Source organism: Cariama cristata, unplaced genomic scaffold (genome assembly GCF_000690535.1).
Source record: "Cariama cristata isolate BGI_N322 unplaced genomic scaffold, ASM69053v1 scaffold7657, whole genome shotgun sequence".
Classification (NCBI taxonomy): domain Eukaryota; kingdom Metazoa; phylum Chordata; class Aves; order Cariamiformes; family Cariamidae; genus Cariama; species Cariama cristata.
The window spans coordinates 83579-108744 of record NW_009628436.1 but is presented as its reverse complement, the minus strand read 5'-3'; the positions used below and the strand labels follow the sequence as shown (position 1 = coordinate 108744).

At 38.2% G+C, this 25166-nt stretch overlaps 1 protein-coding gene across 1 annotated transcript in view; it reads right to left on the bottom strand.

The window, feature by feature from the left end:
* Positions 1–25166, bottom strand: part of LOC104165251 (vacuolar protein sorting-associated protein 13B-like) — a 270979-nt gene that overhangs the window by 200152 nt on the left and 45661 nt on the right. Inside the window, exons 7-10 of the mRNA XM_009704826.1 lie at positions 23781–24001; positions 18798–19004; positions 3511–3682; positions 2324–2438 (exon numbers count right to left, since the gene is read on the bottom strand). Coding sequence (XP_009703128.1) covers positions 2324–2438; positions 3511–3682; positions 18798–19004; positions 23781–24001 — 715 coding nt within the window. The remainder of the gene's footprint in view (positions 1–2323; positions 2439–3510; positions 3683–18797; positions 19005–23780; positions 24002–25166) is intronic.

The following is a 25166-nucleotide window of genomic DNA, read 5'->3' as shown; positions in this document are numbered from 1 at the left end:
ACACCCTGAAGCTGAAAATGTTTCTAATGGAGCACTAGACTCTTGGGGGTGAAGTACCTTCTCTCAAGCTTTCCATAGAATCTGTGGACAAAGAAGCTTTATTAAAAGCACCGGGATTCCTAAGTGTTTTAAAGCATCATGACTTGATTATAAAAGAGTTTAAAAAATAAAGCATTTTGATTATCAAATATTACAATATGTACAAACAATAACTGCATTTGTAACTTAGGCAAATGAACAGGAATTCAATTTTTTTTTAGACAGCTGATCAGAGAAAGTCTCAGAAATGTTGCTATCTTCGCTAAGTTGACACTAAATGTTTCTATTGCACACAGGAAACAGTAAGTGCGCAGTAAGTCCTTGCAGACATTGGCTCCTAAGTCAAAATGATTTGCGCTCCTAAATATTTCAGTCATTTTCAATGCCAAAAAATGTTCTGACTTTTAACTGTTCCACCTTTCAACTATTTTTTTCCTCTCAGGGAGTAGCACAACTACTATTCTATTTTCTCTTAATTTCTGTCTCCCATAATGGAATCTGTTGATCTGTAATGGCAATACTAACTCGGTTGATCAAAGACTACATAGGCTCACTCTCGCATTTTGTCAAGACTAGTGTGTTTGTGGCCAATACAAGCTAGAAGGTGGCACATGCAGTTTCTCCACAGAATCATCTGTCTGGGTGACAAATGAATGCAGTCACATCGATGCAGAAAACTATTCAACTAACAAAACTTCCTAAAGTTGCAAGACATATAGTAGGCTTATCTACCCTAAATGTACATAATATTGATGATACACTGGTTGACATTAATTACTGAAATTTTACTCAGGCGTGTCTGCATAACACTATGCCATGTCACACAGAACAGCTTAGTTCCCTGCATTTCGGTGTTGCTAAGCCACAGCAGTAGAAACAGCTCCATAAGAGCTCGATGTCCAAGTGGAGACCTGTGACAAGTCACATTCCTCAGGGGTCGGTATTGGGACCGGCACTGTTTAACATCTTTGTCAATGACATGGACAGTGGGATTGAGTGCACCCTCAGCAAGTTTGCCAATGACACCAAGCTGTGTGGTGTGGTTGACACGCCGGAGGGAAGGGATGCCATCCAGAGGGACCTGGACAGGCTTGAGAGGTGGGCCTGTGCGAACCTCATGATGTTCAACAAGGCCAAGTGCAAGGTCTGGCACATGGGTCAGTGCAATCCCAAGCACAAATACAGGTTGGGCAGAGAACGGATTGAGAGCAGTCTTGCATAGAAGGACTTTGGGGTGCTGGTTGACAGAAAGTTCAACATGATCCAGCAATGTGCACTTGCAGCCCAGAAAGGCAACCATTATCCTGGGCTGCATCAAAAGCAGTGTGACCAGCAGGTCGAGGGAGGGGATTCTCTCCTTCTGCTCTGCTCTGGTGAGACCCCCCCCTGCAGTGCTGCCTTCAGTTCTGGGGCCCCCAACACAAGAAGGACATGGACCTGTTGGAGAGAGTCCAGAGGAGGTCGCAAAGATGATCAGAGGGCTGGAGCAGCTCTCCTGTGAAGAGAGGCTGAGAGAGTTGGGGTTGTTCAGCCTGGAGAACAGAAGGCGCTGGAGATATCTTAGAGCAGCCTTCCAGTACCTAAAAGGAGTCTACAAGAAAGCTGGGCAGGGATTTTTTCAGAAGGGCATGTAGTGATAGGACAAGGGGCAATGGCTTTAAACTGGAAAAGGGAAGATTTAGATTAGATATTAGAAATAAATTCTTCACTGTGACGGTGGTGAGGCACGGGAATAGGTTGCCCAGAGAAGCTGTGGATGCCCCATCCCTGGAAGTGTTCAAGGCCAGGTTGGATGGGGCTTTGAGCAACCTGGTCTAGTGGAAGGTGTCCCTGCCCATGGCAGGGGAGTTGGAACTAGACAATCTTTAAGGTCCCTTCCAAGCAAACCATTTTATGATTCTATGATTTTTTAGAAACTTCTTTTTAATATCTAAGAGTATGGTACTATAAATCATTAAATATTGACACTCTAACACATCATGAAGTAATATTTAAGGAATTTTCCATTCAAAAGTTTAGCCAAAAATCATTGATTTTAGCTGATGGACTAACAGAGCAGTAAGTGAGAAAAACTGCTATCCTGATATGCAATGATTTCTATGTTTTTCTTTGGAATTGGATATAATTCCGAGAAAATGTAATTCTGATCTTATTACTTAAAAGGTTAAAATTATTTCACCAAAATTCAACAATTATCTTGAATTCAAGTTCAGAATTAAGAAAAAAAAACACCTGCCAACTTCTTTCAGCCTGAAATTAAAGCAGAATAACTCCCAGGAATTACCTGTTTCTGTAATGGTCAATATTGAAGCTTTCTATTTTACATTTGATTTTGGTATAAACATCCTGCATATCCACTGAGGCGCTGAGATCTTCTAATTCACTGACAACACAAACTTCTGCAGTAGTCAAAGAAAATAAAAATTATTAGTTATTAATCTGAAACTTGCAAGTTTTAAAGCAACAAGTATATCCGAGACACTACATTTTGTAAACAGGATGATGCTACTTCTACTCAGAGTTTTTTCACAAAGCACCTTTTGATTCAAGCGTCACACAGATAGGAACCAGAAAAAAACCCTAGAATCCAAATATTTTTATACAAATGTGTAGAGACTTATATGTAGGGGTTTTAGTTCAGGTGTTCACAGTATAATTCTTGAAAAAAATGAAAAAAACATATTTGCCAAGATATTTACTCTAAGAATACTTGAGATTTCTTTCTCTCATATAATTAGTTTTTTAAAATCAAAGGTTCATCTCTTTGAAAATTACCTTTAATCATCAATCTCCTTATTTTTTCACATTTCTATGAGTAACAATGTTAATTGTTAAGCAGCAGTACTTCCTAACAAAAAAACAAATAATAATTTTGAAGTCCTGCAGTACATTTATAGAATCCAAGTTGCTTTCAAACAATTACTGTCCGGATGATAATCCAACTTTAACCTCAAAGAAAAAAAGAGAAGCTGTGCACCACGCATATTTTTCTTTTCAACACAGAAGTTGAAACTTCTATGTTGAACTCCACATTAAACTTCCTATGACTTGAAGGATTATACTACTACGTTTATGTTAAATTTAAATTTGAAATTATCAGTACAAAACTGCATGTCTATACATGGACATACACAAAACATACTTCTAAATCATATCAAAATGAAACATGATTGCTTCTAAGACAATAAATACAGCACTCTATTAAGTAAAATAACCAACTTATTTCCAATTTAATATGATCATCTTTCCACATGGAGGGGGAAGTTTATGCCAAAGAACAACACTGAATTCTGATTACATGCACTAACCTAACTACAGCTTGTCACTCTAATTTAAAATATAGATCCAACCCATTATTTCTGCATTACAGTGTTTAATAAATGTCAACAGATGCTCTGACTAGCTAATACTATGCTGTAAAATAACGTATGGAATTTAAAACAGTGTATTGGGGGAAAAAATGCTGAATACCTGTGCCATTTTTTCTAGGATCAGGAGCAAACAATTTTATAGTAATTTTTGGCAACATCCACTGCATCCATAGGCTGACACGTCCACTTGAGACTCCGATATTACTTGTTGTCTGTTCCAATGTAATGGAGTCTGAGAATGGAGAATCATCACCACCCTGAAGAGAATCACCCTATGAAACAGATATAATAGCTGAGGGAAAAAATAACATATTGCTTTTCGCTGCTCCTCTTTTTTCTTCTGTCTAGACTGATGTAGTAGATACCCAAACTATACAAATACAGACTCACCGACCGTATATTTGAATTAAACCATTTTTTAACATCAGGAAAAAAAGAAACAAAACATATTTCCCTTTTCTCAGGTAGAGATATTAGACTTTGGCAAAGATTATATTATAGAACTGTAAGGTTCCATGACTTAGTTCCAGTTGGCATAGTGAGCTTTCCTCATTAACTCTACACTAATGAAATACTATCATCAATGAAAAAACACAGACTGATAAGAATATTCGGAGATGGAATGGGAAAGGGGATAAGCAGGCTTGTACGTATCTGAAAGGCAAAGTGTCCTGGTTTGGCTAAAACAGGGCTATTTTCTCCTTTCAGGAGTTTTTTCTTTCAGTTAAATCCCTTCTAAGTAACTGCACTTTCTGAAAGTACAGCTACATGTTTTTCAGACACTGTCTGCATTTCAGACCTGATAACGCCCGATGTTTATAGTTGCTACTGAAGTATCAGTAGGATTGGTATGCACAGAGGCCCATGTTTATACTTATCCCCATGAGAACCAAGGCCACTGCTGGCCTTCTTTTGTTAGGTGAGTAAAAAGTCGTAAAAGGGTTGCACCTGCGGAAGAGTGCAGATGGGACAGGTGACCAAGGAACTGCCCAACGAGGTATCCCATCCCATCCACGTCATCCGCAGTATAAAGCTAAGGGATCCCGAGGGTCTCGCTCTCCCGCCTCTGACCCAGAGCCGTGCGTTCCTGAATCCGGTACCTGTCAGCTTTGCAGTCCAGTCCGGGACGTCTGGGTGCCCGCCCCACCGTCATCAGGACACTCAGTATCGGTTTTGTATACTTTTCCTCTTATTTCCACTATTAGTACTACTAGTATTAATACCTTATACTATTTTCCATCATTATTGTATTATTAAAGTAGTTTTAATTTCCAATCCATAAGTCTCTCTCCCTTTTCTCTGTCCTTTCCCCTCCCGGGGGGAGGAGGGGGGTAACAGAGAGCATCTGCCGCCCATTTTAAGAGCCGGCCCAGCCTTAAACAGTGACAAAAAGGAAGAAAGAGTTGCTGGAGATGCCAAACGAAGACTCGCCAACTGTGGCCATAACACTTGTATACTCCATACACATTGGGTTTAGTTTTTTTTTCCCCTCTTCTACGTACTTCCCTGTAAATGCTCAGAAAAATGATTTCACAAAATAATAGTTTTTCTAGGAACTGGAAATATTTCAGTTGCCACTTTTTAAATATTTCTGTTGTTTAAAAAAGGTGATTGTTACCTGCTATATTCTTAAATATATAACAACAAACAGGCTTGTAGAAGCTTCTGTGCCATCAATAATCTGTGTTCATTCCCTAAAACACAGGAGTCACCAAAGATGACACAAAGGCTAATGTTTTTAGGAAAAGAACACGACAAATAAAAGCTATACTAAAAATCCTGTTACAAGGGCTTATCAGAGCCCTGTGGGCACATTCTGATAATTCTTGATAGCACAACTAAAATATTTACCAGCTACAGGACTTCATCCTGCTCCTTTACTGGAACTTACTGCCTCCAAATAGGAAAGGAAAGATGCAAACATATAATTCCTCATCAGCTCCTAGTGTTTACAGCTTATTAAACTGAATGCAATTGACACAAGTCACTAATGTCAACCAGAAGTCACTAAAAATCCACCAGCATCTTCACTTGCAACTCCACCAAGCATTGCAAGTTTTCTTCATTATTCAAGCACAAAAGGAAAGGAACAGGCTATTGTCACTTTGATCTATTAAGACCAGGTTGTTTCTAAGATTTACAGACCAATAAACACCCAAAGCCTCAATATTCATTGAAGTTTTGGGGGATTAGGAATTGTAAGTTATGAGGAACAACATATTTGGGAATTCTGAGATTTATCTAATGACTAACCAAGATGATTTCTATGGAAGACATCCTGGAATCAGACCTACACAGAAAGCATTGCAGTTTGACTGAATTAATTTTAACCTGTCAGGCAAGAAATGACAATGCACTCACTTCAGCTTCAGATGTCCCAGAAAAACTTACTTGCAGTAGCAAAATTTAAAATCTGACAGTATTTGACTCATTCTGCAGAATGGACTGGAATGACTGCAGAATGACTGGAGAATGTGAGTATGGAAATTCTGTTAGCAATCTATTTTCTAGGCAGGTAGAACTTATCCCAAATCAAATGACATAGTTCATATGGAAGCATTTATATTGATAAATCACATTTTCAATCAACTCAGGCCTACAGTTTAATTATAGACTTTCTATCATGTATATATGTTCTCTTACATGATGATGGTGGCTTTGCATTCACCAAAATGCACAAAAGAGAACAGGTGTATTTCTATTTATTTTTATATTCAATATATAAGGCATTATTGCTTACGGCTCTGAACAGACTACCTATAGAGCCTCAGGTGACCACCTTTTGAAAAACTGTTAGACTCCAGGGGTACAAAAAGTTAGCTGCTGCTAATATGAGGTTTCTTAGTGAAGTATATATACATTTCAATCTCCTCATCTCACTTTTGAAAACAAATGAAAGGAAAAAAGTCAGGCCATAGCTCAAGACAGACAAACCTTCAGGCTAAGTACTGACACAGGGAGATGATACATAGTACTTTGAGGCCTATCAATTAAATGTGTGGTCCTCATGGAGTCCACAGAAGTGGAAGTGCAATTACCCCAGAAACTAAGACAAGAGACACACCGCTCTCTCTGTATGACACAGACATGTACAGACTGGTCTGAAGTAGCTGGACAAGGACCAGAAGGGTGGGAGCAAGATTAATCAGAAAGAGAGAAGGAACACTTCTCTGTGTACGTATATGTTTATTTCCATGCATGGTGGAAGAAGCAGGGAGCTATAATAATGGGAGTTACAGAAATGAATTTGGGAAATAAGATTCTGAATGTACTTGCAGAAGACAAGTTACAGAAACAAGGGATGAATGGATGAGTCCACTGGTGAGAGAGCTGGTAATAGAGTATAGAAGAGAACAAGCAGACAACCAGAGTTAAAGGAGAAGATGATTCATCCAGTTCCCTTCAAACAGACCTCCAAGAGGGAAACCTGCCTACACCATTTTATCCACCCATTTTTATAACACCTCTCTTTTAGAATCCTTTCTTCCCTGAAAGGTTCTTAATTGTCACCAAGTTGTCAGCGTGTTTATATTAGTAACAACTAGCTTATAAATGAAATGGGAGAAAGGACCTACGCAAGGCTAACCTTTTTTATAAATTCAGCCATACACTATGCCTGCTCTTCCTTCCTACTTCCCTCCCTGTCCTTTCTCTTTTGAGCATTTCTTCTCCATTGTGTTCTCATTGAGTAAACTTCCCTGCACAAAATCACCTGAAATCCCTCTCCAAGCCATGGACTTAACATGACCCTCTTGCTTTTACAATTTCGTTTACTCTTCCTTCTTCTGTTTTTCTCTTACATTGTCTGCAAATTTAGATTATTAAATGCATCACGGCCTGTCTCCTGCTGTGTACCTAATGATACTTAATGTCTACCGCAGTAGGACATCTAATTGGAGAAACCTCAGATAGCCCATTTCATCAAGATGCATCCAACTCCAAAGTAAGGGTGGCACAGTGGACATATGGCACCCAACAAGATGAAAAAATAAAGGGGTAGTAGAAGCTGCTAAATAACATGTTCAGGGCAGAGGTCAACTCCTTTCTGGCAAACTGTGACTTGTATCTCCTATTTGCTTCCTCAACAAATTCCTTCCTGCCTCGTGCCAGACCTTTTTGTCCAAAGATTGCTATCTCCGAGTACCGTTTACTAGTCATGCCTTTGCAAGACATGTCTCATTGTCTTCACAAAGAACTCTACTCTCTGCAGTGCCACTTAATTGTCCTACAAGGCAGCACTGACAGCAACATGGAAGTACCTATCTTTTCAGCACTGTAAGCAAAACTCAGTTTTCTTTCTTCAAGGATGCCGGCGCCTGTCCTTTGAATGGAAAAGTAAGGGGAAGGAATGAAAATTGGGAAATGGCCTTGGAGAGTGTCAGGCTTGGAAGTCTCCCTGCATCTGAAAGGGCATATGTAGAGCAGCCACTCCTCCAGTGCTAACCAATGTTAGTCCTTATTGCTTCTCCTGAAACGGCAGGCTCCATTGACAGTACAGTGGCATAAGCCAGGAGGGAACAACAACCCAGCCATTTTGCCACCCTCTGACTACCCCCGTCCACGATCTTCAAATAGTACCCTGCCTGCCCTCCAACTATCTGCTCTGCCTACTTGTAAATCTACAAAAAGCAGAAGCAAAAATGTATCCTTCTAGAGCTGAAAAGAACACAATACTTTAGGAATCCTGTCTCCCGTTTTAATGAGTCTTTATTTGCAAAGCCCTCATTCTGACATCAGAGAAGCCTCATCCTATTTCACGACTTGCAATTTCATGCCATCAGCATGGCATCAGTTCCAAGCTTTGCAATTTCTGACAACAAATTCCTTTCTTCACCTTGTTTCTTCCGTATAACTCATCCAAACAGTTCTTTGACACTCTGCCTTCCCATAACTTCCCATACCTTCATAATTTGCCTTTGAGTGATACCCCTAAAAGATTATGCTTCTGTGTTGGAGTTTCATTGTCTCTGGGATGACTGTTCTCAACAAACCTCACATGCTCTAGAGATGCTGGATTCAATGGTACTTTGGAATGGGAGGATGCCTTCAGCAGGGCAGCTCCGAAGGAAGGAGTCAACCAAGGACAATTTCCCTTAGCTGAGATCCTCAGATGGATTTTACAGGGTATCAAGAAATGGAAGCCAATCAAAGGTTAAGGAAAGAGAGAAACAATACTTATTTAAACCTGAGAATATATTTACAATTCAAGTCAAAGTTCAAGCCAATGTTGATGTTCTGTGGACTGATCTGATGCTCTCTATTCTTTTCATTCTATAAAAAGCATTTTCCTTCTTTTTTTTTTTTTCCACAGCTGTAGCATTTTTCAAGTTCTTTTTGTACTGTAGGCATACTTAATTTGCCAAACTGTAACTTAAAAACTGATGGCGGGGGTGGGAATGAGGGACAGTCTCTTCCTTGCCCTCCATACACACCCTCACTCTCCCACTGGGTATGTTCCAAAATGCTTTTCGTATGAAAATCAACTCTTCTAAAATTTTGGCAGGTTTCTACATTTCTGAGTTAAAAAAGGAGAAAATAATAGTAAATTAAACTTAAAGGGGTACAGTTAACAGAAAATACATACTGCCACCATGGCAAGTTTTGAATTTTGTAATTGGGTTCTTTTAGTTTTATAATTTAATGTGTTCAAATCTTTCATGCATTTTGTTAACTTTTTTTTCCACAGAGAACTGTTTTTATTTAGTGGTTTGAGTATATAGATAACTTCATTCTGTAGAAAATCGAGGCTATCATTTTTCCCACACATTTTTTAAGCTTATTTTTCTGAAGATATTAAATGATGTACTATGCCACTCAGAATCAGCCAGTTGGTAATTTTGGCACAGGGGTACTTACAAGAGTATTTGTAAGATTCTTGAAGAACTTCATTTATCTAGTATAATTTGAGACATATATAAAAAGCAAATTAACACAGGAACATGCAATGAAATTTAACAGCAGCAGATCTGAATTTCGGGGAATATGGCCCCTACCAACTTCCAAGCCTATTATATCTCTGAAGTTTACAAAACACCAGAGTTACAGGTACAGGCCCAGACGCATCATTAGAAACCGCTTCCTCCTCTTCTACATACATAATGGAATAGGCTGTATATCTGGTACGCTATAACCAAAAAATACACAGGTGAGGAAGAGTCCAGGCTGCTCGTAATTTCCGTTACTATTGCTGGAGCTAAGCTTTCATTGGCATCATTCTCATGTTGTTTGTGCTTATGCTTGTCTGATTTGCAGATGTTTCTCACGATGTAATTTCTGTAGCATGTGAGATGGCTTTATTAAATCCTAGTCAAACTTTGTAGCACACAATTGCATAGCTGTAGAACAAAGCTTCATTAGTCAGTGCACAAGTAAGGCCTACACATGCATGTATTTCTGGAAGTGAACTTAAAAAAAACCAAAACAGTCCTTGAATTTCTAGGAGTCAAACGGAGGATAGACTCATAGAATCATTATGGTTGGAAGAGACCTCAAAGGTCATCAAGTCCAACTGTATACCTGATGCCACAATGCCCGCTAAACCCACTAAACGACGTCTCGAAGCACCACATCTAAACGTTTTTTGAACACCTCCAGGGATGGGGACTCCACCACCTCCCTAGGGAGCCCGTTCCAATGCTTAACAACTCTAACAGTGAAGAAGTTCTTTCTAATGTCGAGCCTGAACCTCCCCTGGCGTAACTTGAGACCGTTTGAGGATGTTGATGTAGAACACTGTTATCAGAAATAAAAGAATTGTGAACCTCTGGACACAGCCAGAGGCCAAGAAAGCTGAGGGTCAGACACTTGGACCTGCAATTGCAGAGTTTTGGAACTTATTCTACCACAGGGCCTGCAAGTCCTAATCAGGGCCTCAACTCACTCATGCTTAGCCTTGCAGTGCAATTCTGTAGTCGGGTTACCATGTTCCCATCCAGTATTCCAGGTCACTTGTGTGTACTACCGCTTGGACTAGCTAGCTTGGTACAGCTAAAACTGCATTCAGCTGAGGCTTTCAGCGATAACCTCTTCTGTTTGCAGCTATGCCAGCTGCAGAGCTTATCAACAGTCATCCCCAGCTGCTCAACACCACATCCCTGTCGGAGGTTACTGCGTTACTCACTCCACCCTTCCCCTACTTCAGCAGTTCAATGTGAACATACTACCTAAATTTTTTCTGCCATTCAAACATATGTAAACAGTTGAACTGGCCGATTCTCTTTCTCAGCAGCAGAAGCACTGCAGATGCTCCTCTGAAGGCAGACATTGCTATACAGCTATCCTTTGGGAGGTGAAAAATTAAAAGATTGCATTTCTTCTTAGCCTCCTGTTAATGGTACTGTAACCAGAACCATGCGGCAGTCACAGGGCCTGAAAAACTGACGGTCTGCAGAAGCTGACATCTTTTTTTTTTTAAATAAGCTCAAATTCTTTGAAATTTTTTGCAGTGAAAAACTAGGACACTGAAGTGAGAAAAGAGATTGTGCTCTTGTTTCTCATGTAGTTTCAATTTTTGTTTTGGATTTTCAGCACCCAGCGTGGTATTGTTAAATATATTTATGTATTAATTTTCTGCTCTGTTTCCAGATCTACAGAAAAATCAAGCCAGAGTCAGAAATCCTGAACTATTTTCCCACAACTTCTCATGCCAAGTCCTAAAATATACAATTTAATTCTTTCACCAATTGTTGCAAATTGACCAATATACTGAGTTTATTTTCTTAGCAGAATTTATCTTTGTTCATCAGGAAGATCCAAACATATGAGGCCTTCATCCTTGGCCTGCCTAAAGCTCAGGGATGATCAGAGTTTGGCCACACTAATGCTATGCCTTATCAAAATAACTTCTACGTTCTTGCTCAATCACTGAGTTTCCCCAAGGACTAAACACTTCTACCACTGTTTGTACTTAAGTAAACAGTAACAAGTGGCCTGTTGTAGTCTGTACTACCTTTGCTTTTGCTGTTCCAAAGGAGAGATGGTAAAAATGATTAACTGTTTCCAGCCCTCCAGTACTTAAGCCTCCTGCTCATGTTTCCCTGCCTCATCACCACCCAGCCTAAAACTCAGTAAGCTAGGTAGCTTTATCTACATAGGACTGTGGTGCTCACTATCAACTTGTCAGCATGAAAAGAATTACACACAGCTTAAAATATAAATCATCCACAGATCACATAAACAAATTACTTTTTTTGCTGTTTAATATAAACAGTTGTGAGAGTTTGTGTTCTTCCGATTCATTTATAGCAAGTCTGCTGCAGTTGAAAGAAGTTTTAAAAATAATCATTTGTCTCCCACAGAAAAAAATAACACATTAACTGTAAAATCTCTAAACTTAAAAAAAAGTACCTATTGCAGCAAAGTATTTTTGTTCAACAGACTTCAAGATTTCAAAACTTAAAAATATAAGAATGTATAAACAAAATATAGACTCTGACAAAACGCAAACTTCTGGAAAATCTCCCTAAGTCAAACCTATAGAAATACATATTATTGTTTAATAACTCTATATACTCCATTGCTGCTTATCAGCAATAATGACGATAAAATATATAGCTGCAAAGTGAAATTGTGGCTGATGCACTTGATTTTTATATATTACCTCCTCTGTTTCTGTCATTAAACACATTGCTGTTAGAATAGTCTGAACACAAGTTATAATTTAGAAACACAGGATGGTATTTTTCAAATCAAACAACATGGACCCAGATTTGCTCCCACTGACTTCTTTGCGAGTAATTTTAGGCCAATATCAAGTACCTTCAAACTTCTAAAGACCAAAATATGCACCTGTAAGACTAGCATTTTAGAGAATGTAAAGATGCTAAGTACACAGTATTTAAAGAGATTAAAATAAAAGTAATTTTCTATTTCTCTGAGTATTTGCAAGTCGTTTTCAGACTGTCAATATCAAGACAGCAATCAAGCAAGGTTTTGTTGGTGTTAAGGTCTCCTGGCCAGTGAGCACCTGCACTGTAACTGCCTCATCTGCTTTTATTGCTCCCTTGATGGAATTCAGACTCTGTGGGAAGGGAAGGGAGTGGTCCAATTCCAATCAGCAGCAAAACCAAAGACAGGGATAAATAAGACCCAGGAAAATGGTGGTACACTGCTCCAATCTTCTCAGCTGCCTCCTCAAAGCTGCCTCCACCTTCCCCCTCCCCTCTGCCGTTCACTGAAAGCATGCCTTTTACAGTCATCCTCTGCTTCCATGCAGTATCACTTATTCTCGGTTAACTTTCCTGACATCCCAGTTCCGACAATCACCGTTTCTGTGAGATATTAAAGTTAACTTTTACCTTCCTGTCTCCAAACACCACCAATCCCTCCCCATGGTTCAGATTTTCTACACCAGTCTCTGAAGAGTACTTGAAGAATACCATGACATATGAAGCTGTCACCATTTAAAGCTGGGCTGGCAGTTAAAGCAGATGGTGGGTGTTCTCTATTAACTCCTTCCTTTCCCAGAAGGGGAAGGAGAGGAGAAAAGGGAGAGAGACTTAAGGGTTGGAAAGTTAAAACAACTTTAACAAAACAATAACAATGAAAAAAAGAGTATAAATAATATTAATACTAATAATAGAAACAGAAATGTACACCACCAATTTTGAGCTTCCAGATGATGATCATGGGACTGTGTGCTGTGCCATAGCGACTCGCAGTGCTCATACGGCAGGGTGGGCACCCATATGTCCCGGACCGGACTCTGCAGCAGATAGGAACTGGATTCAGGAATGCACGGATTGGAGTCGGAGGCAGGACAGCGAGCAGAGTCCCACGGGGATGCAGGACATGATGGAAAGAGCTGCTGACCCCAGTGATCCCTCAGCTCTATACTGAGTATCCATGTGGATGGGATGGAATACTGCATTGGTCAGTCCTTGGTCACCTGTCCCCTCTGCAGCTTCCTGCAAGTGCAACCCTATTCCGCCTGCCCCCATGCAGACCACAAGAGAGCCTGCAGTGACTCTGGTTCCCATAGAAAGAAGCACACACATGGGTCTTTCTGCATAACAGTCCCACTTCTACCCCAGCAAGAACGACAGACATCAACCCAAAAAGCAGACACTATCTGAAAAGCACGTAGTCAGCTTCAGAGAATGCAGTTACTTAGAAGAAAGTTAACTAAAGGAAAATCTACTGAAAGGAGAAGTGGTCCCATTTTAGCCAAACCAGGACAGAAGCTGACAAGCATTAGGTTATTCTGACATGCCCTGCCCTGCTTCTACACTTTTTGAAATTAAAATTACTTCTTCAGAAGGTACCTGGAAAAATGTTCAGCACTCAGCTCTATTTTGGTGCAAGACAATGCAACTGGGTTTTAAAAACCTTGTTTGGGTTTCACTAGTTAGGCTCTTGTGAACAAACAGGGTCTCCAGATAAAAGGTCTTATCTCCAAGGTAGATGCTATATACAACAATCCATACTTGCATAGCCTGTGGAGGACTACGTCTTCACCCAGAAGAAAAACTTGCTCTCAATGAAAATAGTATGGTATAACAGACTGACATCTGCAGTCCATTAGGCAATCTGACAGGTAGAACTAGCTGCCGTACTTCACAGCAGACAAAACAATTAAGAAAAAAAAAAATCTCTCTTTGCATTTCTTGTCTACAAGGCCTGTTGATTTACTTTGCCTGCTTTTGGGGCAGAGGAATAGCTCTATAGCTCTCTGTACAGATACCACTCAGATGCATCCCTGCATCTAGAATGGGGTTCTGTGCATATTTGAATACACTAAGGACGTTATTTTTCTTTAAATAAAGTCTATATTATATGGACTATAAATGAGGCACTCAGCAGACTGAAGTAGCTCGAAGTAGCAGCAGAAGTGACCAGATTCTCTCTCTCATCTTCACATCCTACCCTCTTCAAATAAAGGAGAAGCACGATTTCACGATCACACTATCCACAGCTAGGTATGGTGACAGTAATTAAATTAGCAAAAGGAACAGGGAAACTGAGTGATTAACTACTCTCAAAGGACAAACAGCTTTCACTGGTAAAAAAGAATAGGGAGAACATTCCTTAGCTAATTTTTCAATACATGTATTTTTTAATTCTCTACAATCCTGACCTCAAAGAACAGGACAGCAACCATGTCATAATGAAAATCTAGTTTGTGCTTTCATACTAGGAAATATGTTGAATAAGTTCAGAGACAGCCACCAACCGCAGAAGAGAATACAGTACAGAAATACTGCCAACCATTATGTTACAAATTATTTAATTTATATTGTCTAAAATAGTCTATTAGAAAAGTGAGAAGAAAACACAGTTCCTTTATTATTTCTCACCAGTTGGCGAAGTGTGTTTCTCCTACCTCTTACCCTTTCCCACCTCCAAAAATAGTACACAACTCGCAGACATCAGGACTTTGCATAGTCTCAGGGACAATATTCTTAGCTACGTTACACATAACGATTTGCAAAAGTTCATTGTATAGCTTCAAAACACTTTGAGATTTATTTTTACTGATGGCCACCAAAAGGTTAAAAAGAAAAAAAATTCAGGTAAAGAGATGACATTGATTTTAAATGGTGGTAGAGTGCCTAAGATCATTTTCCCTATGGCTTAAAAATCTCTTTGGAAAACGTTCCTTTGTTTACATCACCTAGAATGTATTAACTTGGTCATCCTGCTAGGTGATTCACCTCACTCCAGCTGATAGCTTGACATAAAATTAGTCCTAAAGGTGAAGGGATTTTTTTTTTTTTTTTAGGTTTATTTTGTTTTAAACCCCAGTCTTTAAATACAAGAAAGCACTACGTCAAGACAACTTCTGATGTTACATCCCATAACAACCAAATCATTTAGATGAATCCTCCACGCACTATTTGTTCTTTTTCACTTTACAGTACCACCAGCTTTTTTCAAGAAATCACAAAACCAATACCAAAGGTGGTCCTTCACGTATAAACACTGACTCACAAATTCCTAAAAATGATAGTGCCCACAAACTCAAATATAGTGTTTTTACAGCTACTAAGTCTTGTAGGAATCTAAACTCTGGCTTGACTTCCCATGACAGTGATCCTCTCCAAGTCTTTTTTTTTCAACCACAGTATTTCAAAACCTTCGACTTTCTCTTTTTTTACTGTTAATTAAAATGCTTGTACACTCTACATACTGCTTTGATTTAATCACCTCAATACACCTAATATTGCCACCCAATTAATCAGAAATGGAATGAGATTTTCCTCAGCTGCTGAGCCAAAAATGTTACCTTCCTACTTGAATAACTCTGAATCTTTTCTGACAATATAAAAATTAGTCTTCTAATTCTTATTTTCAATTTCTGACAAAGAACTTCTTACACTCTCATATATCTGGCCATGTATATGTTCTCCCACCTCACTGTCTCCATTAAACAAATGACACCTGCCTCAGTATGCTTTTCTATCTGTGCACTCACATATCCCTTGTGCTGGCTCTGTCTTCTGGACTGCCTTCCTACCCCAGCCACAGACAGAAGACCTTGGGCTGAGAGCTATGAATGGAGATGAACAGGAGCTCTCTTCCTCAGTCTTTCAGTCATATGAACTATGGCTTCGTGCAAACATTTTCTCCTGTTTGTATCTTTCTTTCGTCTTCCATATCTTTAATAATATCCTCAGAGCATGGTCAATTTTTAAATTTATCTTGTCTAAGCACAATGATACATTCCTTTCAAAGCAGTTTTGACGTCTCAGTTGTAAAGTGCTATGTCAACTCTAAGTCCTCTATTGTGAAAAAAGTCCAATATTAATGCCATGTGTTTTAATAGAACTTTCTATTCTAACAAGATGAAAATTATGGTCTTAGCTTCATAGTGGAAAGGAAAAGACTGAACACAAATTCTAACACTGTCCTTTGTTGGCTAATTCACCAAACTTAATTTAGATCAGGAGAAAATTTATTTAGCTAGTGCATAACATTTAGGAAGAAAATTAAATAAATGATGAACAACATTTTGCAAAGAGGTAGGATATGAATGCTGAACTTGGACTCATATTACCAAAATTATCTTGGTAACATATGGATTAAACCAATTACTGAATCAGTTTCAAATAACGCTCCAAACACAGCATGTACTCCAAATACTGCTGTCTATATAGAGGGTCAAAAACAAATAGTTATTTATAAAGCTGGTGGCTGCTTCTGATTTTAATGAGAAAGGGATTTCATGTGAGTAAGTGGAAAAATACTAATTTCTGTGACCATATTGTTTTCTTACCTTCACTTCTGTATCCATGGCAAAATTTTTCACAATTGAGATCACACACATAGAGAAATACATGAAAACCAAGGCTATTCAAATAATACAGAAACATTTTAGTGAAACAACTTAAGAACTGAAACTCTAGCTCAAAACACCTTTTAATGACAGTTACCTCTGTGCGTGTTATGCATATAAAACATACATACTATCAATCATAATTTCATTTTCTCCAAACCCAGGAATTAATAAAAATCATACACAAGGTTAAAGCAAGTCTGGCCAAATGTTGTTGAATATGTAATTGCAGTCAGTGTTCAAACTGCTGTGCATTTGCCTGTGTTCCAGAACTGTTCTACGAGTTGCCCCCAAAACTGCTGTGTCTATCCTGAGAATGAAACTCAAGTCTCTCCAAACAGTCTTCCCACATAAAGCTTCTAAAAGCTTTATATTAAGATTGAACTATTGCATACATATGATATAGCACTGGTATACCTTCAACTCCTCTGATGTATTTTTGGTTCTCTCCCAGAGCACAAACAAGGCCCACTGATTATTCTAACTAGTAAGCCTGACAGAGGCACAAAGAAAATCACAAGTACTGTGTCTGTTCAGTTGCACAGCCTCCTGTGGCCACCCATTCTACTATATAGCAGCTGCCTGGTAACTCACAGCTAACGATACCCATGGATGAAGTTTAACACTGTATTCATGCTGACAAAAGAATTAGCCTTCTTTCCTCACATCCATGGTTTCAGATAGGATAGAGCTAATTGTCTGTTTAGTAGCTGGTACAGTGTGTTTTGGATTTAGTGTGAGAACAGTTTGATAACACACTGATGTTTTACTTGTTGGTAAGTAGCGCTTATCCTAAGTTAAGGATATTTCAGTTTCTCATGCTCTGTCAGTGAGGAGGTGCACAAGAAGCTGGGAGAGAGTACAGCCAGGACACTTAACCCGAACCAGCCAAAGGGATATTCCATACCATAGAGTGTCAGGTCCAGTACATAAACTGGGGGGACCTGGCCAGGAGGTGTGGATCACTGCTCGGGCATCGGTCAGCAGGTGGTGAGCAACTGCATTGTGCATCACTTGTCTTTTCTCGTTTCTTTTAATATTCCTTTTCCTTACTATAATTATTATAATATTTTATTATTATTATATTTTTAGTATTACATTTTAGTTTAGTTTAGTTATCAAACTGTTCTTATTTCAATCCACGAGTTTACTTTTTTTCCTATTTTCCTCCCCATCCCCCTGGGAGCAGGGAGGAGTTAGCGAGCAGCTGTCTGGTGCTTAGCTGCTGACTGGGGCTAAACCACGACACCTCAGTATGGCAGAGAAGCAGAACTCCTTTCCATGCCTCAAAATATTATTTTACAGTCTTAGGCACACACAGAGATTAAGATCAGGTACCAGATTGCTCCAGGCAGTTATGCAGTGCTGTAAATTAGGGAAACAGAAATACGTAAAACCAAGTGGCCAATCTTTCTTATATTTGGAGCTGCATACCCAAATCCTCATGTGACTAAGTTACAAAAGCATTCCTGAGACATGGGACAGCTGGCAGAGGGGAAGGAACTGAGCTCCAGACACAGTTCAGAGATGGAGGGTAACGATAGCTGGATGGACCTGGCGTGAGTGTACAGCTGGGTGACCTGCAATGCCAGCCTTGGGAGCCTTCACTACCCTTGTACCCCTCCTGCATGCCAATACAGTCTACATGCAGCACCTCTTCACTGACTCAGGCACCGCAGTAACTGGTTTCAATGTGACAGGCTGAATGCTGAAGCTACTTGGAATGACTCACAGGCAGCACAGGTATCACAGGTACTTCCAAAACACCACTTACTATTCTAGTAATTCTGGACTTGAAAAATGCCTTATGCTTCCTGACCTGAAAACACTAATCATAATTTTCTGACAAAAGGTAATATTCATCCACTTCAAAGAGAAACAATCCAGAGAAATAATAAACATAGGAGCAATATAGCATGTTTTTTCTCTCCTTCCTCTTGTTCCACGAAACTGAGTAATGAAGTATTCTTCATTAGTTTATTGGGGCAAAGTTACTTTCCACAGGGACACTACTGCTCTTTCTGATCCTTCTGGTTCTTATTTGACCATGTACCACCACACCTTGTCAGTCAGAACTTACATGGCACTTTTTTTTTTTTTTTAAGAAAGCCTACCTCTGTAGTGGTCCCGATGTCAGCAGATGGGCTGTATGTGCTGGTATCTGGTGGAGCAGTACCAACACTGCTTTTAACTGGAGAGCTAGGAGGAGCAGGTCCTGTCATGGTTTCACTATAGACAGAAGACTGATATAGAATTCCTTTCCTCTGAATTTTATTCCAAACTTTATTTGTGATCTCAGCCAGTTCATACAGAAGCTGCACCTAAAAGAAAAAAAACAAACTTTAAGATGAAGCTTTCCTTAATGAGGTGAAGGAAAATCAAAGTCCCCCACTGAGACTTAGAATGTAGCAGAACTGAACTTCTCATCATTTATAATGTTCTGATAAGCAACTACATTGTAATTAACATCAGTTACAGTACAGTGATTTTGAGAAAAATAATTTGTGCTTTGTCTAAACATATGGTACGTAGCTCATAAAAACATAACCAATAACACAGAGAAAAATAATTTGTGCTTTGTCTAAACACATGGTACGTAGCTCAAAAACATAACCAATAACACGGTCTTGTAAAACTTCTACTAATACCAATTTTAACAATTAAACAAATGTAATTTATTGTATATTTCATATGTATAGATACTGCCTCCAGAAAAAGGAAAACATATAAACTTTATGAAATATTAACAATGCAAAAATTATTCATTTAAATCGTATTAAAAGAACGATCCCACGCAGCACATGAAACTGTTCTGGTTTTGGAAGAATATCCACTATCAAACTCCAGAGTCTCCTGGCATATGTCATTCCAATATTCAGAAACACACTGTTTAACTTGCAGATTGTTTGACTCAGTTCTAAGATATTTACACAAGTTTTTGTAAATAAGCATTAATCACAGAATTTGTATGACAACATGCTGCAATATACTGTATAAAACAAGCTCAGAAAAAACTGCAAACAATATATAAGCAAATCCACAGCTGGATACCATACCCAACTTGCCATTATAAAAAATGGAAATTCTCATATTTATAAGAACTTTAAGCCTCAGGACACATCTACTCTATGAAGCTGGCTTCTTATGTGGGCAGAACAGATGCAGAAAAAACACTGTTGTCAATCTACATTTGATATAAAACAGTACTTGATTTTGTGCGTGAGAATGTGTGATGAAGTCTCAAAGTACATACTACAGTCCTTCCTTAAGAGGTGAAGTGCTGGAATTTTATAAAAACCTTCTTAATTCATCTTAGATTTTCTTTTGAAGTTTCAAGGCTTACACTGAGCAGGTCATATACTCTTTTGACAGAATTTTTCCTTAAAGGAGATGAACTTTTTTGTCTTCATATACAGAGCAAACTACAGACAAACAATAACTCTGGCTGTGGCAAAAAGTTCTTTTATTTATGCTTTAAAATACTTTGTGTCTGTAGCACTCAGACACACTAGTAACCTTTAAATTACTAATTACAAATTTCTAAGTTTTCCCAAGTCTTTCCCATGTAATGCAGGAAGACCAACTAATAATGTCCATCTGATTGATTGAGTAATATAACATTAACTGGTGTTGACACTTTGCTGGCAAAAGAGTCTCTAGAAAATTAACAGGATACAGGCACATATCCAAATCATACACGCTTGCAAACTTCCCTCCCTCAAAACAGTTTTTGGTCAAGAAACCAAAGGAAAATTTAAGCTGTACTTGTCTTAATGAAGCAAGGCTTCCAGAAATTTAATTATGCTACTGTTCATAAAGGTACCAAATAACACACAAGAAGGAACTTCTGTGTTTACGTACTTGGTTACATTCAAGGTAAAGAGGTTTGTCATCAGCTAATCCAACACTGAAGAGGTTAAATCTTATTGGGCTTGTAACAGACATAATCATTAAAGCTAATAATTACTTACCTTATCAGGGAGATTTTTTTAATTGCTCAGGCTAGAAGCTTTGCAGCCACTCTGAAAGAGAGGCTATTTCAGACGGCAGTAGCCATCTCTCAGAACATTGCCAGCAACCAGAGAGCCAAGTAGTCTGACCCTCCAAAACCAGAGGCAAAACAACAAGTTCACCAAGAAAAAAGGCACACTTTGATTAGAGGGAAATGATTTTCACGGAGATATATTAAAAAGTAGAACATACCAAAAAGCCTCACACCAAAACCTCATTAAGACAAAAAAGAAGGCACATGTCTACATGTAAATAAAATTTAAAAACTTCAGATGAAGAGCTGAAGTTATGTCTTTGATTATTTTTAATACACTTAATTTTATTTCATTGGTTGTTACTCATTAAAATAGAAGGCTTTCTACTTCTCTTGTTAGTCGCACTTTTTCTATTAGAAGAGTGAATATAAGTGTAAGGCCTCTGTCCTTTATAAGTATTTTTGAGCATAACAGTTAATATATAATAATTATTTTTAGTACATTCTATTCAAGAGAAGACAAATGGTATGACAAAAATAGGAATAACTCTGCCAGTATTTGTTAAGAAAAGTTTCCCTCTCTCACTGCTTCCACCCCCTTCCCAACAAAACCACACATAACTCAGTAAGACCCCACTGACTACTTGGCAAAATCTGTAAAGTTCAATATGGTACACCATTTTATACTTAGAAACTAACACATTACTACAAAATTGAAAACTACAACAAAAGGCAATATCCCAGCAATTTTGCACACTGAAAGTATCTATTGACTTTAAAGGGATACAACCATCATTAGTTTCATACTAAATCATAATAGTCATATAGTAAAATACTTCACCTTTGCTACCATTTCACAAATTCATTAAGTATCACCTACTTTAAGGCTGTCATCTATAGACAAAATACAGTCCGTCATTCTAAAGAATCAAATTTCATAGTTATTGTACTGTGAATTTATAACTATCAAATGCTGTTTATGTAATAGTATTTTCCATCTTCTGTTCTTGAACATCTGGTTAAAGAAGACTGATGGTTTTTTTTCCTGTTTGCATAAGTAAAGCAGAAATGATAAATAAGGCAGATCTAAGGGAGAAAGGACAGCTGAAGAACCTTCACTAAACTCAAATAATTTGTCCACATCCTTTGCGTCATTATAATACTTCAGTAAATGAATATCACCACAGTGTACAAGGACATCCTTTAAGACAACAATATTTGGTCTGATATTCCACTGTACAATTCATTTTAACATTTCACTATACTTATAACATGATTTACATGGAGCTTACAATTTAAATTTTTTAGTGCAAAGATTTTCTTACAGTTTGCAAAAGAAATTATTTGATCACACTTTGGTAGGAAAGCTTGAAAATGTGTTTTACTTCTTTTTTTTTTTTTAAATTTGCTACTCAAATTAAGATAAGGCTTCCACTTATAACAATGCCATTCTGCTTATAAAATTAATACTATTAATGTATTAATATTAACTATGACTAATAAATTTGGAGATTTAAAAAAATCAGAGTTGATCAGACAGTTTGCTGGAATTTCACTGACAGTGTATTGATCAAATGTAGCAAACGATTTTGCTACATGAACATCTCAAAACGTTGACCAATTCTCTGAACAGCTGCAGTATCAAGATTAATTTTGTACAGTTCTATGAAAATCAATACAGAATAAGGCAGGTTTCCATAGGCTGTGAAATTATTGCCTATGAATTCATTAAATGTCATGGAAATACCACACAGTTGCAAAGAAAAGCCGTCAGAAGTCTTTAAATATAAAATGTAAAATTGTCAGCAAAATCATAATTTTGTCCTTTCCTACTTATACATTTGTAACACAGTGACAACCCTTTATGCGTTCAAACACATCTGTCATACAGCTTCACAAGTCTGAGTAGACCTTGTTGAGGCTACTCAATTTTAAATTTTAATTTGCCATGTCCTGTGTGCAATCTCACTCTACCAACCCTCTTCCTGGTGAGTGTGAGCCCATCCAGTACAGAAGACAATGGCACACAGCACACAATTCAGAAATAACCTGGATGGAAGGCAGTGAATAGGGCACGAGACCATACATTGAGGATAAAACAAATAGGTACTTTAAATCACTTGTTTCATTCATAGAACATGGAATGAGGCAAGGGAAAAATTGCATGCAACTGGAAAGCATATTGTAATGAGTACACACAAGGGATAACATTAAAATTACACCAGCCACCTTAGCTCTAGTATTCCCAGACTTGGGCCGTAAGTCCATAAATCTTTATAAACATGATGTGCTGTCTATCAGACCAAAATCACAGCACTTTCTATTCTTTCCTTTCTTTCCATTAAATGAAATAATAAACAGTCCATTTTGTCCATGACGTCCTTGGAAAAATCTTACATACAGCTAAGACCTTGGAGCAGACAGCATATGAATGCAGAGCACTACTCAGACCTCAACAGATTTGCAGTTCCCAAGAACAAGAGTGTTCTCTCCTGCATCACTGGAAATGTTGCAACTGAGGAAAGTGTTATTCAAGTTGCAGTAAAGATTACCCAAAATTTTGTGAAAACCTACTCTAATTACAGCAAACTTGATCCAGGTCAGTAAAACAGAGTGCACTTTCTGAAAATCTAGCAATATCCCTGCCTTTTAATAAACATAAATGAGGTGGTAACTTTTGTTTACACACATTCATCTGTTGGTTTTTTTCCTTTACTATAGGACACCACTGTTTGCTAAAAAACATTTTATGTTCGAAGAAATGTTACTTTCCATATGAAAATATGGTAAAAAATTACATTAAACCACTTCAATATATGAACCCACAGTGACAGCAGAACAGAACTATAGCATTTAATGGTACATCTGCAATTCATTTCACTCCATCAGCCAAAAGATGCATTTATACTGTAGCTATTACATTTTGAGAAGAGTTTAAATTACAAAACTTGAGAGAGCTTCAAAGTAAATCTTAATCTAAGCACCTTGATCTTGATGGCCCAGTTAAAAAAAAATTAAGATAGAAAAGACAGTCTTCAACAAAATGCAGAACGATTGTACTTAAATCGAGTTATTTTTAATTTCCTTTCATAAATCAATTAAATGTACCAACCTGGGGGTTGGAGCATTTTATTTCAAGGGACTCAAGGTCGACATGGAGGCAGACAACAAATGAGTGTCTGGATTCTGGCCCCGACGCAAGCAGTTTCTGTGAAGTAACAGCTAAAGTAGAAGTACAGCCCATCGGTTCCACTAAATTAAGTGTCATCTGTTGTCCAAGAAGAGTATATATACTGAAATGATGCAGACTAATAGTCCATGGAAAAGCATCACCTAATGATCAAAAAGAAGGGAAAACAGTTAAATAATTGCATAATGAAAACTAGGCTATTATTTTCTCAAAACTCAATAAAGGCCTTATCCTAAACTCCCTTAGAAGTCAGCAAGTGCAACCAACAACCATTAAATTGACCCCAAACTCTCACAAATATAATTCAACCATCAATTCCATTCTATACCTCAAAATCTAAACAATAGCAATAAATTTTTTTACAACTTTTTAAAAACTGAAATCCATTGGAAATTTTAACCCCAAACTGTGAACAAATACGTACAACATAGTCTTTAAAGAACTCTTATTGCTTTATATGATTTTCCTCAAACTGAGGAGTATCCAGAAACCATTCCCCACTTATTTCAGCATATGGATGGCAGAGGCAGTTCCTTACATTATATACTTAGGCATGTTTACAGGTTTTAATACTAAAAAGGAGAATTATCTTTGTTCCAAAACTTTACAGCTTGCATCTCAACAGAGTGGTGCCACACAATAAGGCCTATCCCAACGTACTGCTCAGGTAAGTGAGACCCTGATCACAGTGCAGCTCTTTCCACTGCCTCCACTTAACTTCTTAGGACCAGAATGGTGATGGATTTTGTAAAAACACATTACTACAGACATGCACTGAGCACTTCATTTCTTATATTGAGGAGGAAGCCTATCCAGAGCAATGCCTGGCAGCAGTGTCCAGCTGAACAACAAAATGCCCGCAACTTCAGCACAATCCGTTTTCTTTAGATTGTCAATAGATGGGAAAGAAAAGGAAAACTTTCCAAAGCAGGACAACAGAGATTTATTTGGACAGGTCTTTAAAAGCCCAACAGGAACTCTTTTTAGTGAGAGAAAACCTTCTAACAGCTCTACCAGCTAGAGTTGAGAGGAACTGAGAACACAGACTACAGAAACTGAAGCAGAATCCCTGTGGTGGGTTTGGCTTTGGCTGGATGCCAGCTGCCCACCAAAGTCATTCTTTCACTCCCCCTCCTCAACTGGACAGGGGAGAGAAAATACGATGAAAGGCTTGTGGGTTGAGGTAAGGACAAGGAGATCACTCAGCAATTACCATTATGGGCAAAACAGACTTGACTTGGGGAAATTAACTGAATTTATTGCCAATTAACACCAGAGCAGGATAATGAGAAATAAAGATAAATCTAA